This window comes from Pygocentrus nattereri, chromosome 17, assembly GCF_015220715.1.
Source record: "Pygocentrus nattereri isolate fPygNat1 chromosome 17, fPygNat1.pri, whole genome shotgun sequence".
NCBI classification, from domain to species: domain Eukaryota; kingdom Metazoa; phylum Chordata; class Actinopteri; order Characiformes; family Serrasalmidae; genus Pygocentrus; species Pygocentrus nattereri.
In genome coordinates this window covers 6,795,384-6,809,752 of record NC_051227.1, presented here as the reverse complement: position 1 = coordinate 6,809,752, position 14,369 = coordinate 6,795,384, and the positions used below count along the sequence as shown (strand labels likewise).

General features: G+C 43.1%; 1 protein-coding gene and 1 long non-coding RNA gene across 2 annotated transcripts; one reads left to right on the top strand and one right to left on the bottom strand.

Annotated features, from left to right (window-relative positions):
- The first annotated feature begins 541 nt into the window (after window positions 1–541).
- Window positions 542–13,990, top strand: paf1 (PAF1 homolog, Paf1/RNA polymerase II complex component). The gene is made up of 14 exons (XM_017723407.2): window positions 542–758; window positions 2,464–2,493; window positions 2,639–2,731; window positions 4,073–4,194; window positions 4,735–4,801; window positions 5,534–5,635; window positions 6,084–6,189; window positions 7,186–7,254; window positions 7,404–7,507; window positions 7,878–7,994; window positions 9,204–9,332; window positions 9,762–9,867; window positions 11,465–11,549; window positions 11,992–13,990. The coding sequence occupies exons 1-14, from the start codon at window positions 712–714 to the stop codon at window positions 12,378–12,380; spliced, it is 1,566 nt and encodes a 521-aa protein (XP_017578896.1). The 5' UTR covers window positions 542–711; the 3' UTR covers window positions 12,381–13,990.
- Window positions 2,295–7,453, bottom strand: LOC119265793. Its single transcript, XR_005131734.1, has 2 exons — window positions 7,371–7,453; window positions 2,295–2,799 (listed from the first exon to the last, which is right to left on the bottom strand). It is a non-coding gene; the product is annotated as an uncharacterized LOC119265793 (long non-coding RNA).
- Window positions 13,991–14,369: the final 379 nt, after the last annotated feature.

Below are 14,369 nucleotides of genomic sequence, written 5' to 3'. Positions count from 1 at the left end.
TGACATCACTATATTTCTTTGTGGCCTCTGTATAGTTGTTTGGTCTCAATATGCTAATTTGTGGCCCCAGTATTGTAACTCGTGTCCTCAGTATGTTAATATATTAACTTCTGGCCTGAATATATTGATTTGTTGCCTCAGTGTAAAAAATTTGTGGTCCAAATATAGTAACTTGTGGCCTCAATATCTTAATTTTTGACCTCAATAATATTAATTTCTCACTTAAGTAGTTAGGCCTCGTCGTAATAACTCATGGCCTCAAAAATGTTAATCTGTGGCCACGCCTTATTAACCTCACCATGTGGTCTTAGGGGCCCCGTAACAAACAGCCTTAGTAAGTTAAGTTAAATGGTAAGAGACTTTGTTGTGTGTTTGTCAGCGGGCGTAAAATTCAGGTCCAGAAAGTAAGAATCCATACCAGGATTTTGTTCCAACGGCCTGGCTTCTCTAGTTAGAGCAAACCGCCAGCAGAACTTGGCAGGCAGTTGTAACAAAATCCTGGCCAGGATTTTTTAACTTTCTGGACTGGAACTTCACCTCGATTCAGGCGCTTTTCCTGTCCCTCCATTGGCTCCAGCTGCGGTCAGTCAGGAGTCCTGCCTGAATGTGTGCTGCCGGGCAGACGTAAACAGTCCTCGTTTCGGCTGAAACTCGTCTGATCGCCGAGGAAAAGCTTTTATTTCTTATTCGGAGGAAGGATTTCTCCGAGAAATGGCGCCGACGATACAGACTCAAGCGCAGCGGGAGGACGGACACCGGTGAGCGGCCAGTGACGGAGCGTCACCGCGCTGATATGCACTTCGCCAAAAACACACTTTTTACACAACTTACTTCGTTTAACAGACTGTCTGAGCACGACAGGCTCAGTAAGCCTATATCTGGCCGGTGCTGGGTCATATATCCAGTGTATCCCGCGTTTAAACCGAGTGTTTTCAGTAAACGTTGTCGATGCTAACGCTAGGCTGCTACGCTAGCAGCTAACGTAGCGTCTACTCGCTAAACAGGCTTTCACACAAGAAACGCTATAAACTGTTTATTTCCCTCAAAAGGTGCTCAGAGCCTTCTGTACTCAGTGTTTCGATCTTAAACTGCTCGAATAAAGTACATTTTAAGCTCGCATTAGCGTGTTGGCTAATGCTACGTTAATCAAAAGGTGTTAGCCTAGCTGCCTAGCCTGCTGCGCTAACGTGTACTGCGGCTGCGCCGATGTGATGATTCAAGAGTCGATATTCGGTTCGATTTTAATGCGCGAACGTGCCGATATCGATACACACTCACCGGCCACTTTATTAGGTACACCGGTTCAGCTGCTTCTTAACACAAACAGCTAATCAGCCAATCACACGGCCGCAACTCACTGCATTTAGGCATGTAGTGGTGGTGAAGATAACTTGCTGAAGTGCAGACCGGGCATCAGAATGGGGAAGAAAGGGGATTTAAGTGACTTTGAACGTGGCGTGGTTGTTGGTGCCAGACGGGCTGGTCTGAGTATTTCAGAAACTGCTGATCTGCTGGGATTTTCACACACAACCATCTCTAGGGTTTACAGAGAACGGTCCAAAAAGAGGAAATATCCAGTGAGCGGTCAGTTGTGTGGATGAAGATGCCTTGTTGATGTGAGAGGTCAGAGGAGAATGGGCAGACTGGTTCCACATGATAGAAAGGCGACAGGAACTCAAATAACCAACCAAAATCTCTGAGGAACGTTTCCAACACCTTGTTGAAAGTGTGCCACAAAGAATTAAGGCAGTTCTGAAGGCAAAAGGGGGTCCAACCTTTTACTAGTAAGGTGTACCTAATAAAGTGGCCGGTGAGTGTGTATATAACAATTTGCACAATGTGGAAACTGCGTTGAGATCAATACGGACTCGCGTTACAGAGACACCACCCGTGGTTACTTTTATTCAACGTTAAGCTAAAAGCCAAGTGGGTGCAGTTGTAGGTGCAGATATGGGTGTTAGCCCATAGGTGGCGTTAATTGTAACAGTCATTGAAAAGTCTATAGATACCAAACACAGACAATTCTGTATGATTTGTTGGTTAAGAGTGAACCATTTCACACCAAACCCTCTGACTCTCTCCGTTTACACCTCACACACTGAAAGTCCTTTTAATTTAATACAATTATTTTATTTACATGAAGCCTAGAGTCAATTTTGACTTCATATTCATATTTTCAGCGTGGATTTTCTCTCGTTATGCGTTTGTGTTATATGCTAGTGTCAGTTAGTTTAGAGTGACTTTAGCTGGCTTGCTGATGCAAGTAATCAATCATAAATATCTGAATATGTGTGTAAAGTATTAAAAACACACTTTATTTAGGTATTTAGGTTCCCACTTTCAGGACATTCTGTGGTTGTTTATTCAGTCTTTGTTGTTTGTTAGTCTCATCAGGTTTGTCATCTTCTGTATGATGTATTTCTGCCCTAATTGTTTATCTTTTTATTTTTCCCTGTGATACAGGAGCTCTTCGCACAGAGCCATACCCGAAAGGTACCGTATGACTGACGTTAATATATCTCAGTGTTCAGTATCGGTTAACAGACGCCGACCCCAGCGATGGGTTTAATCATGGCTTTTACAGCAGGTTTTACAGGTGGAGGTTTAATACGGACTGTTTTCTTCTCCTTTCCCTCAGGTCAGGTGTTGTGTGCCGTGTTAAGTACTGCAACAGCCTCCCTGACATCCCGTTTGACCCAAAGTTCATCACGTACCCCTTCGACCAGCACAGGTACGAGAGCTCCTCTTCGGCTGACCGAAAGGCTGGCATGTTGGCGCTGGAGCTGTGGAAATCTGTGGCTGTTTAAAAACATAAAATTCATGAAAAACCTTTTTGAAATATTATTTTCTTTATTTCACTATTGGGCCAGTAGCTCCTACAGTTCAGTGGTCTCATTTGGTTTAACCTGTTATGGGTTTTTCTATTGAAGGCGGCTTCCGTGCCTGCAAAGTCATTTTTTTTCAAAGCCTAAATATATTCTAATATGAAAGAATTGAGAAAAGACAGATATTAAGATACACTTGTTGATGTTGTCTTTCCAGCTGTTTACATATAAATTCACTTAAAGTGGATTTATTTATACATTTAAAAAAAAAATGTATTTGTTTATACCAAGTCAGTCATGAACATGTGTCTGCCGTGCTTAATGCAGAAAGCTTGTGGTTTTCTTCATAAGCGTGTGTAATGCTAATTTCCCACAGAAACTCTATGGGATTCTCTGTGTAATGTTCGTGCCAAGCTAGTGGTGGTGTATATTTGTTATAAAAAAAAAATTTTTCCTCCACATTTTGTGGCATTTGTAAGCTCAGACACTCAACTTGTGGCTGGCATTCAGTTAACACATTCTTTAATTCGCAAATTGGAACTTGCAACTTAAAGCCGGTCTCTAAATATTATTGGAGGAGCCTGTTAACCCATTAACCCATTAACTCTCTGCAGAGTTTTTCATTCAATGTGGGAAGCATTTTTGAATTTTAGGTGCCGAACAGAGTCTCGTGCCTGAAGAGGCAGACAGGGAGGGCGGTTACGAAATAAACCACTCAATAAAACTCCACGTTTTCCACTGCTGGCCATTGAAATCCAGCCAAGAGCAGCTCAGTGGTCAGAAACTGATTGTTGATGAAGGATGGCTAACTCAAACTGGCCTACAGTCTCACTGTGCACCAGCAAGGTACAGGGGTTTCCAATAATTTGACCAGGGACTGTTATGTTAGTTTCTAAACTGGTAAGTTGTAAACAGAGCGGTTTACTGTGAAACGCTCTGCTCTAGAGAAACTTACCGAGCCAGAACTGTTCACAGTGGTGGTGATAGGAACCAGACGTCCCCCTCTAAAAGCTCCTCACAGAAGGTTCCTACATGTAATGGTTACTGATGCTCAGCCTGATGTGTGTTGTTTAAATGAAGCCTGTGAACTCCAGGCTGGCTGTGCTCAGGAATGTTGGTTAGCTTGGGCTGATGTTATGAGGTAAATGTAAGTAATTAGACTCTTATGTTACTGTATCTGTTATTGTGTCTGTTACCTTCGCAGCCCTCATTGTCTGTATGCATTGACTGTGTTTTGCCTCCTGCAGGTTTGTGCAGTATAAAGCCACTTCACTGGAGAAACAGCACAAACATGAACTGCTCACCGAGCCAGACCTGGGGGTCACTATTGACCTCATCAACCCAGACACGTACCGCATTGACCCCAATAGTAAGTGCCTATTATATACTAAATAGACCACTGTGTGTATACATGCTTATTATATACTGCTTAGACAAGTGTACATGCTTATTTCATACTGCGTAGACAAGTGTACATGCCTATTACATACTGTGTAGACACGTATACATGCTTATTACATACTGCATAGACAAGTGTACATGCCTATTACATACTGTGTAGACACGTATACATGCTTATTACATACTGCATAGACAAGTGTACATGCTTATTACATACTGCATAGACAAGTGTACATGCTTATTACATACTGCATAGACAAGTGTACATGCCTATTACATACTGTGTAGACACGTATACATGCTTATTACATACTGCGTAGACAAGTGTACATGCCTATTACATACTGTGTAGACACGTATACATGCTTATTACATACTGCATAGACAAGTGTACATGCTTATTACATACTGCATAGACAAGTGTCTACGTGCTTATTACATACGTGCTTATACAGTTAGATTTGGGTGGTGTAGATCTGATCATGACTCTGTGCTGCTCCTCATTCAGTTGTGCTGGACCCTGCGGACGAGAAGCTTCTGGAAGAGGACATCCAGGCTCCCTCCAGCTCCAAGAGGTCAGAGATAAACAGATACACTTGCTTACAAGTGCAATGAGTCAGTTTTATGTCAAAGTCTAAATGTTGAAATTTAGGAAAGCAATACAGAGTTTGTGAACTGACAGTCTGGTACACTGTACACAGCGCTGAAGCCTGTAGCCTGAAGGAAGCGTGAAAGAAAGGACCTAGAGCTTAATGTATGTACAGTAATTGCTTTTGGATTGTAATATTGGTTAGAAAAGTTCGTATTAGAGACAGTTCAGCCCTACATTTTGGCACCACGTCCACAAAGCGGCCAAGAGTTGGTTCAGGAATTCATGGAATTATGAATTCACTGCCTGATGTCTGAGATGCTGTTTTATGATAGTCGTGTAGGTTCTCTGGTGGTTCTAGATGGTGAATATAATGTCTGTATCTGTGTTGTCGTCATAGCGACGCCTGATTCCTATCACCACCACTGTAAAGGCATTTGAACCATTTCACACCAAACTGCTCTGAATCTCTGTGTTTACACCTCACACACTGAATTATTCAGAAACTTTTCATTCCTCTTTAAATTAGTGGGCATAGAAGGACACAGTGTTTTGAGACAAACCTTGTGGTTATAAACAAAGTAAAGGGATTTACATACAGACAAAACCACAGTTATAACAAGCAGTACATTGTGTGTGTGTGTGTTTGTGTTTGTGTGTGTGTGTGTGTGTGTGTGTGTGTGTGTGTGTGTGTGTGTGTGTGTGTATTCATACACAGGTCCCAGCAGCATGCTAAGGTGGTCCCATGGATGAGGAAGACGGAGTACATCTCCACTGAGTTCAACAGATACGGAGTCTCCAACGACAAAGTGGAGGTCAAGTGAGTAGAACACAAACCTCCTCTCCTCTCCTCTCCTCTCCTCTCCTCTCCTCTCCTCTCCTCTCTCTCTCTCTCTCTCTCTCTCTCTCTCTCTCTCTCTCTCTCTCTCTCTCTCTCTCTCTCTCTCTCTCTCTCTCTCTCTCTCTCTCTCTCTCTCTCATTCACACACAGCAGTTTCTGCACATTTTAATGCAGAATTTCTATTTGAAAAATCTGCGTTTGGAGGGTCATGTTGCCCTAACACTTCGCCCAACCCCTCTATCTCAAGAATCGGGACAACCTACCCCGAGACACGAACATGCAGAACAGAGGGGTACGGCTGAGTGCTAGGGACGAGGGGTGAAAAGGGACTGGGCCTAAGTTGCCTCTTTTTTGGATGTTTCCTGCCATTCTGCATTAACACACCAATCCATCTTCTCATTGTGTGTGTGTGTGTGTGTGTGTGTAGGATTGGTGTGTCAGTCAAGCAGCAGTTCACTGAAGAGGAGATCTACAAGGACAGAGACAGTCAGATCGCCGCTATTGAAAAAACCTTTGAGGACGCCCAGAAAAATGTGAGTACCAGGACAGTCACTGTAGTCCTGTAAGAGTTTCTTAACCAGCGGTGTTTTAGTACGCAGTATCTACTTTGTATTATTTGGTATCTACTATTAATTGTTTCGTACCTGTTATGAACTACTCGGTATCCACTGTGAATTTGTTGAATATTGTATTTTGGACTTGGTGTGTATTATGAATTCCTTGGTATCTACTGTGAAATATTAAGTATCATGAATTACTCAGCATTCAAGTCTGTATTTAAGTAATGAGTAATGAAGTTTGCTTGTAAATGCATGAGCAAGTTTCTCTGCGTCGCTCTGAGAGAGAAAAGGCCGAACTTCAGTGACATTTCTCACATGATAAGAAGCTACTTTAGTGACTGTGTTTACATAAAAGAGAGTCTAAGATCACAATAAGCTTTCCTACTTCAGGTTTGGTTTACGAAGCTAGAGAAACGAGTTTGTCATGAATAATTTTTCTCTGAGTTTCTGTACCAACTGTCAGTATTTGAGTTTTTTTCTTGATTTAACTGTAGAAAATTTTGCGACATCCACTGTGAAATATCTGACACACAGCTGCAGTCACAACTGCATGTCATCAGCATAGCTATGAAAAATGTTTCCTAATGACATCACCTAGAGCTAGCAAGTACAAACAGAAAAACGAAGGCCCTAAAGCTGAACCTTGAGGGACTCCACAAGAAATTCCAAATCTACTATGAATTACTTGGTGTGCATGGGTTTCTGGTATCATCTATGAATTATTTGGTGTCTGATATATAGTACCTAGTTACTTTATGTCTTGTATGAGTTATTCAATATCTACTGTGAATTATTTAGTATCTAACATTATTCAGTATCTACTTCTAATTATCTGTATTTACTTGAAATTACTTGGTATCTACTCTGAATTATGTTGTGTACTATGAATTACTGTTATTTCGTACTGTGAATTATTCAGATGGAACTTCAAGTGAATTCAAGAGATTTTTATTATTGTTCTCTGCACAGATTGCGCAGCACTACAGCAAACCGAGAGTTACACCTGTGGAGGTGCTGCCCGTCTTTCCAGACTTTAAGGTAACTGCAAGCTCATGTTAATAATACACAGTTCACGCGTCGAGTTTTGCACTCAGCTTATAAACAGTGGTTTTGCCTTTTATCAAAAAAAAGGTCAAATATATTCATTTATTTACCTCTTCGTCTCTCTCTCTTTCTTTCTGCTGTAGATGTGGATAAACCCCTGTGCTCAGGTCATCTTCGACTCTGACCCGGCTCCTAAAGAGGTGGCCGGCTCCGCTGCTGTGGAGATGATGTCTCAGGCCATGATCAGGTTTGCCAGGATTCCTGCTTTGAGAATAAAACCAAAGGCCACACATTTTTCAGCTCACAGCGCACAAACCCTTCAGCTGTTTAAACCAGCTTTGGACCAAAATAGTTTCAATATGTGTTGGAAAAGAAAACTGGCAAATCATTATTAAGGCAAAAGCAGCTTTTCATACTAAGGAAAATGAGTATTGAAAATAAATGTGCTAATATTACGATCACTAAACTTCTGTAAAGGTGTTTATTACTTAACTGAAAAGTGACGGGGAGGCATTTCTCAGTAAGTGTCCTCAGACTGTTGTCAAGCTCTAGTCTGCTGTTACGGTTGAGCAGTAGCTGATGTGTTGTCGACTGCGTCCTGTTGTTTGTCTCTGCAGGGGAATGATGGATGAAGAGGGAAACCAGTTTGTGGCGTATTTCCTGCCCAACGAGGACACAATCCGCAAGCGAAAGAGAGACGTGGATGAGGAGTTGGACTACATGCCTGATGAGCTGTAAGATATAATGATGATAATAATAATAAAGGCGCATATATTTAGAAATACAGCTCAAAGTGCTGGGGTTAACGATATGGCAACATATATCACAATATTTAAAGACATTTTCACAATACACGGAATGTGTCACGATATCCTGACACAGACACAGTGCACACCAGCCATCAAAAACTGAGTATAATCATTTTTAATGCACTGCATTAAACCCAGTTAGACTGGGTTCTGCTGCGTGTAAGAAAATATGCAATGGGTCATTGGCTCGGAGTATGGACACTATCCACCATACGCTCAGAAAAGCATGTTGGCCCTCAATCATCTTAGGTTACGTGCCACGAATCCGACCTTTTGCCCTGATGTGACTCAGATCTGGTGTTTTCAGCTGTGTGAACACAAATCTGATCTTTTCAAATCCGACCTGAACCACTTTCATATGTGGTCCTAGATTGGATGCGTATCCGATTCGTGGCCATGTGACCTTAATGTGAGGCTCAGATCAGAATCCATGTGCTTTTTTTCCCACTGCGCATCATCCAGAGTTACTCTGGCAGCAGCGCCAAACAGACGTTAAAGCCTGTAAACGGTGGAAAAGCAGCTCATCTCACCGTTTCCTCCTCCGTCTGGCTCTAATAACGAAGCTGAGAGCTGATCAGAGTTAAGGATCTTCTCAGCGAAGCTCGCTCTGCTCGTTAGTTTGTGCTGATGATGCAGTGATTCAGTCACGTGACATTACAGAGTAGGAGGAGCTCATGAGGCTCATTTCAGGCCAGTTCATCACATTAATGAACGTGAGTCAGTTAACTAAACGAGTCTGATCGATCGAGTCAGAGAGGTCGGATATGAGCGACGAGGCCTGTAATGTGAAATTTGAATAAAAGAAAGAACAGATTTTACCGCCTTTCATGACATACAAGCTGCTCTGTTTGATGAAACTGTGATGTGATGTGGAAACGAGCTGAGATTTGGGCATAGAGGATGAGTCGGCTTCAGTGCGTGAAATCAAGCACCAGCCTACCAGCACCTCATTTAAATACCATTTACATGAGGCCTAATTTATGCAGATGTTTCAGCCAGGAGCCAGTAATATTACAGCAGCTCAAAAGCCAGTGGCTGTGCTCGTAGGCGGAGTTTGAGGCGGAGCAGTGAGTGAAATTAATTATCTGAATTTATCTTTATGTCGCTTAGCTCACTGTCTTGGACTTTCTTCAGGTATGAATATAAGATAGCGAGGGAGTATAACTGGAACGTGAAGAATAAGGCCAGTAAAGGCTACGAGGAGAACTACTTCTTCATCTTCAGAGACGGAGACGGCGTCTACTACAACGAGCTGGAGACCAGGTGGGCGTTTGTCTCAGCAGACCTAAAGCACTGAGCTGTGTTGTTAACCTACCTAATCTTGCTAGTTGGGCACAAATCTCTTAACACCACATAAGCCAGTATGTTTAGAAATGTCAATTTTTAAGTTGTCACTATGCTCACAATAGATTTTGCAATAAGGAAAATGCATACTAAAGATTTTATTTATCATATACATGCAAAATAAAGCTCATTTGACATTAGTAACGCACTCAACTTATTTATTTAGGGAAAAAAGAGTTATAATGAAATGTTTTTCAGCGTTTTGTAACGTTGTCCTGCCTACAGCAAGCTATGAAAGAAGGCATTTTGGGGCAGGTGGCATTGGAGACCATAGTATTAATCCTGCAACACTTTAGAGAAGCCCGGTTTGTTCTGGATGAGTTTTCTAACCCTGTGCGTGTTCCACAGAGTGCGTCTGAGTAAGAGGAGGGCAAAGGCTGGAGCTCAGTCCACCACCAACGCTGTGCTGGTCTGCAAGCACAGAGACATGAATGAGAAAGAGCTGGAAGCACAGGTTTGGAAATGGACACGTCCTCACACACACACATTTTGGCAGCATTCAGACGGGCGGCCGTATTCCAGCCAAAAGGCCTTTATATCCTGTGGCAGGAGGCAGGCTCAGCTGGTTCTGCCGTGGAAAGTGGATGGAGTTTAAAAAGTGTTGGGTTTTATATCACACTTTTCACAAGATAACCAATCAAAAAAGAGGGGGGTGAAATTGAACGGGAGAGCGACGGCGGGGCAATACAGTAGATTTGCTCTTATTTGCTATTTAAGTAGAATTTCACATAAAGCTAAATATCGAAATGGGACAAATCTCATTTCTTATTTTTACCCCTACCCCTTGTTTTCGAGTGTCACCCCTTGGAACTGAGTTACAGGGCAGTGCTTGAGATCTTCCCTCTGAAATGAGACCCTCTAATCAAAGAGCATCACTTCATTAACAGCTACCAGCGCCGCTGATTTGAAGCTGAAGTCAGAGATTCACCAGCTTCTTGTTCGGATTTTCCCGTTCCACCTTACACGGAGCAGCAGTTCTGATGCCTGAGGCACCAGAATGTAACTGCTGCACCGTTTAAGGTGGAACGGGAAAATTAGCTAGCTAGATACCAAGATATTAGAAGACTACTATCGATTTTAATGCTCATCATTTCATTGAAGAAAAGGGCCATAATACAGGGAGAGTCAAAAGTCACAGGACACCGTTTTATCTTATTTATTTTTTATGCTGTCACAAGCCTCCACGATGCGGTGCTGAAGGTGGTGTTTGTTACGGATTTTCTCAGCATACACAGTTTGTTTGAGATGACCCCGGAGATAAAAGTCGATATTAAAAGATAAAATAAAACCTGTCTTGGGACTTTTGACTCGCCCTGTACATTGAACCAACATTAAACTGAGGTAATACGGTGGTTTTCAAAGTTTTTAACAGAAAATCGACACATTTGAGGGTTTCTTTGCTCTCTTGCTCGGCCGTCTTGCCAGTTTTTCTTTTTTTTATCATAACTCTCTGTTTGGAGTTTCTGAAAATGTCTCCGTTTGGAGGGTCAGGGTAGCCCCAACACTTCACCCCACCCCGCTATCTCAACTAAAATCAGGACACCCTACCCCGAGATGTGAACGCGCCAAACGGAGGGGTAGGGCTGAATAGTAGGGGAAAGGGGTGAAGTAGGATTGGGCCTTGGTGAGTAGTTTACCTTAGTTATGGTGTTCTAGGCACTTGATTACGTTGCTTATGTTTACATAGGCTGGCAGGTAAAGTTAAGTGATACTTTTTTTTTTTTTTTTCTTCAATCCCACTAACGGGGAAATTCCACCTCCGCATTTAACCCATCCGTGAAGTGAAACACCACACACACACACTAGGGGGCAGTGAGCACACTTGCCTGGAGCGGCCAGCCCACGACTGCCCCCACAATAAGTTTCTGTAGTGTGTCTATTTAGTGTGATATGTGTTGTGCTGTTGAACATCCTGCCCCAAAAGATCCGCTCCGCCGTCTGAAGGCAGCTTTACCCTTGTCATGTGTCATAATTCACTATTAAAGTCAAACTGGATTAATGAAGCGAAAGAAATCAAAACTAATGTGTCTGAAACTGTTTGTGACCTGCAGGAAGCTCGCAAAGCTCAGCTGGAGAACCACGAGCCGGAGGATGAGGAGGAGGACATTGACATTGACAAAGACATGCAGGACTCAGGTAACATACATCAGGTCTCCAGTACACCCATCATACTGGAAATAAAAGGCTGCAGTCTGCAGTGGGCCAGTCTTAGGACTGCAACAGCTCAGGCTTTCAAAGAACAGCGGCAGCGATTTAGAGAGAAGTTCACTTGGGTACTCGTAGAGCACCTACATGTCCACTGTGACCATAATGACAGCGGTCAGATCGTAATTAACCCTTTTTTAAAAATGATTATTAAACTGAATCATATGTTGGACCAGGCCTGTCACAGTTGTTAGCTTTCATAGTTATGTTTACATAGTAAGAGATTATGAATTGGGTGTGTTTGACCGACAAGATTATGTGTAAAAAAGGCACAAAGACCAAATGTGGGAGGAAAATAATGAAACAAGGCTGATGTGAATGCACCTCACCTGCATGATATCCTAAACACCTACACCTCTCCGTCTCCGTGCAGGTGATGAGAAGGAGAAAGGCAGCGAGAGCGAGAATTCGGAGAGCGATTCGGACCGCGAGGATGAAGAGCGGCGAGGCGAGGAGGATGAGGATGAGGAGGACGAGGAAGGAGGGAAGCGGCGGGAGAGGAAGGTCAGCGGGAGCGGCAGCGAGAGCGGAGAGGACCGGCAGGCCCGGGACGAGGAAGAGATCTTCGGCAGTGACGACGACAGCGAGGAGGAGGACGGAGGACGGCGCAGCGGCAGTGAGGACGAGGAGGAGGGTGAGGGAGGAGGAAGGAGAAGCGGCAGCGCCTCTCCGGCTCACAGTAGCAGCGGCCACTCAGAGGCCGGCCAGCACAGCGGCAGCGAGAGGGCGTCGGACTCCAGCGACGGCAGCGACAGTGAATGAGAAACACGCTGGGGGGACTACAACTCCCATCATCTCTGGCTTTTTCCTAGTTCTGTCCTTAATTTCCTCATGTGCTCTGTTTGGTTGTGGTGCCATACCTAATAGGAGGACTACAACACCCATCATACCTGGCTGTCCCAGTTCCCCAGCCACTGGAGAAACTACAGCTCCCATGATCCCCAGCTGTTCTGTTTCCTCGCCCACTGAAGAGAACTACAGCTACCATCATCCTCAGCTGTTCTGTTTCTTTGCCCGCTTAAAAGAACTACAATTACAACTCCGCTCTCATGGTTCTTCCCCTCTGTTAAGGACTACAACTCCCATCATCCCCATCTGTCCCAGATTCCTCACTCATTTTCTCTATTGCACTTGTTGCTCTGTTTAATGTTTGGAGAAGGAGATGAACAAAAATAGTTTTTTTGGTCATTTTTTATTTTTTTCCATTATTTTTCCATTATTTTTCCATTTTTTTAAGTAGTCCTGCAAGTTGACCAGCATCATGGGAACCGATGAACTGAGCTGAAGCTGTTCTCATGCCCTGCACACTTAATTAATGCTTAAAATACCGTTTACCCACTTCTGTCTTCAAATTTTACTATGACTATCCACATTATTTCATCAAGAGGAATTCCACCAACATTTTTCAGTTCATTAAAAAGTCACGATGTAAACAGAGTCGTTCACAGCAGTTTGGAGTGAAACTCTCCGTTCTAGATAAACTCACCGAGTCAGAACTGCTCACAGTGGTGGTGATATGAGCCAGACGTCCACCTCGAAAAGCTCCTACATGAAATAGTTATGAATTCACTGCCTGATGACTGAGATGCTGTTTTACGGTAGTTTTTAGGAAAGGATTTGGGCTAAAAATGTGTTTACAAAACCGATTGATGGCAACGAGGGGCATGCAGGGTCCGCGTCTGTCTGGTTAACCCTTTCATTCCAACCCACTCTGAATGTGTACATCTTGTCCCCTTTAATACGGCCCATAACTGAGACTCTGCTCAACATGTCTCGCCAAATGAAAGTAGATGACTGAAACTGCAAGGCTGCAGGACACTGAGGTGGATGCTGCAGTACTAGGCGGTGTTCAGGCGCTTCTTTGGTGTTGCGATTATTTCACAATACCTTCTGCTTTATATGAGCCCTTCTGGCCAGATTTCTCCAGTTCTTCTTTTCCCTTTTTGCTTTTTTTCTGTTTGATGAAATCACTTCTCCTCACGACCGTTGAAGCAACTGTTTCACGCAGAACTCCGGCCCTGGAGGGCCAGCGTCCAGCACTCTTTCGAGATCTCGCCCATCATACACACCTCATTCAGCCCCTCTGTTAATTGCCAGGTTTAATGAGTGTTTTAAGGAGGGCAGCTACCAAACTGTGCAGGAGGCCGTCCCTCCAGGACCGGACTTGCGCCACCCTGATGTCAAGCTTTGAGGGCTAATTATGCTGTTTTCTATGTTACGATCCAAAGATCATCATCATCTAATTTGTGGACTGTTTTGTTAATTTAGTTGTTATTTTAGTAGCTGTAGATTGTAACGTCATGGTGATACATGGTCACTTTGCTGTATAAACTGCTGTAAATAAAGATAAACTAGTGTTTTTGTTTAAAAAAGCCCTTATTAGCGTGTTTAGTTTATACACTTAAGAGTATCAATATATTGTCGTTATCGGAACAAAACCTGGTTATTCCGGAATAGTAACCAAAGAATGGAAGTTAACGTAAGCAGACTTTTCCGTTGGCCTGTTCGACATGAAATTTTAACACAATGCAAATTTCCTAATTATGTAAAACGAGTGGAAAAACAAAAAATGGAGGTTTTCTATCTAGGTCTCTTCAAACACTCACTTATATTCGTCTGCTTGGCGAAGGGGTCTGGAGCACAGCTCCCATTACAAAATGTTGCTCTTCATGTTTCATGCAGTTACACATTTCCACCAGAGGGGTCTCCAAAGACTTTACAAAACATTTTTTGAAAATGTACATAGTGTGG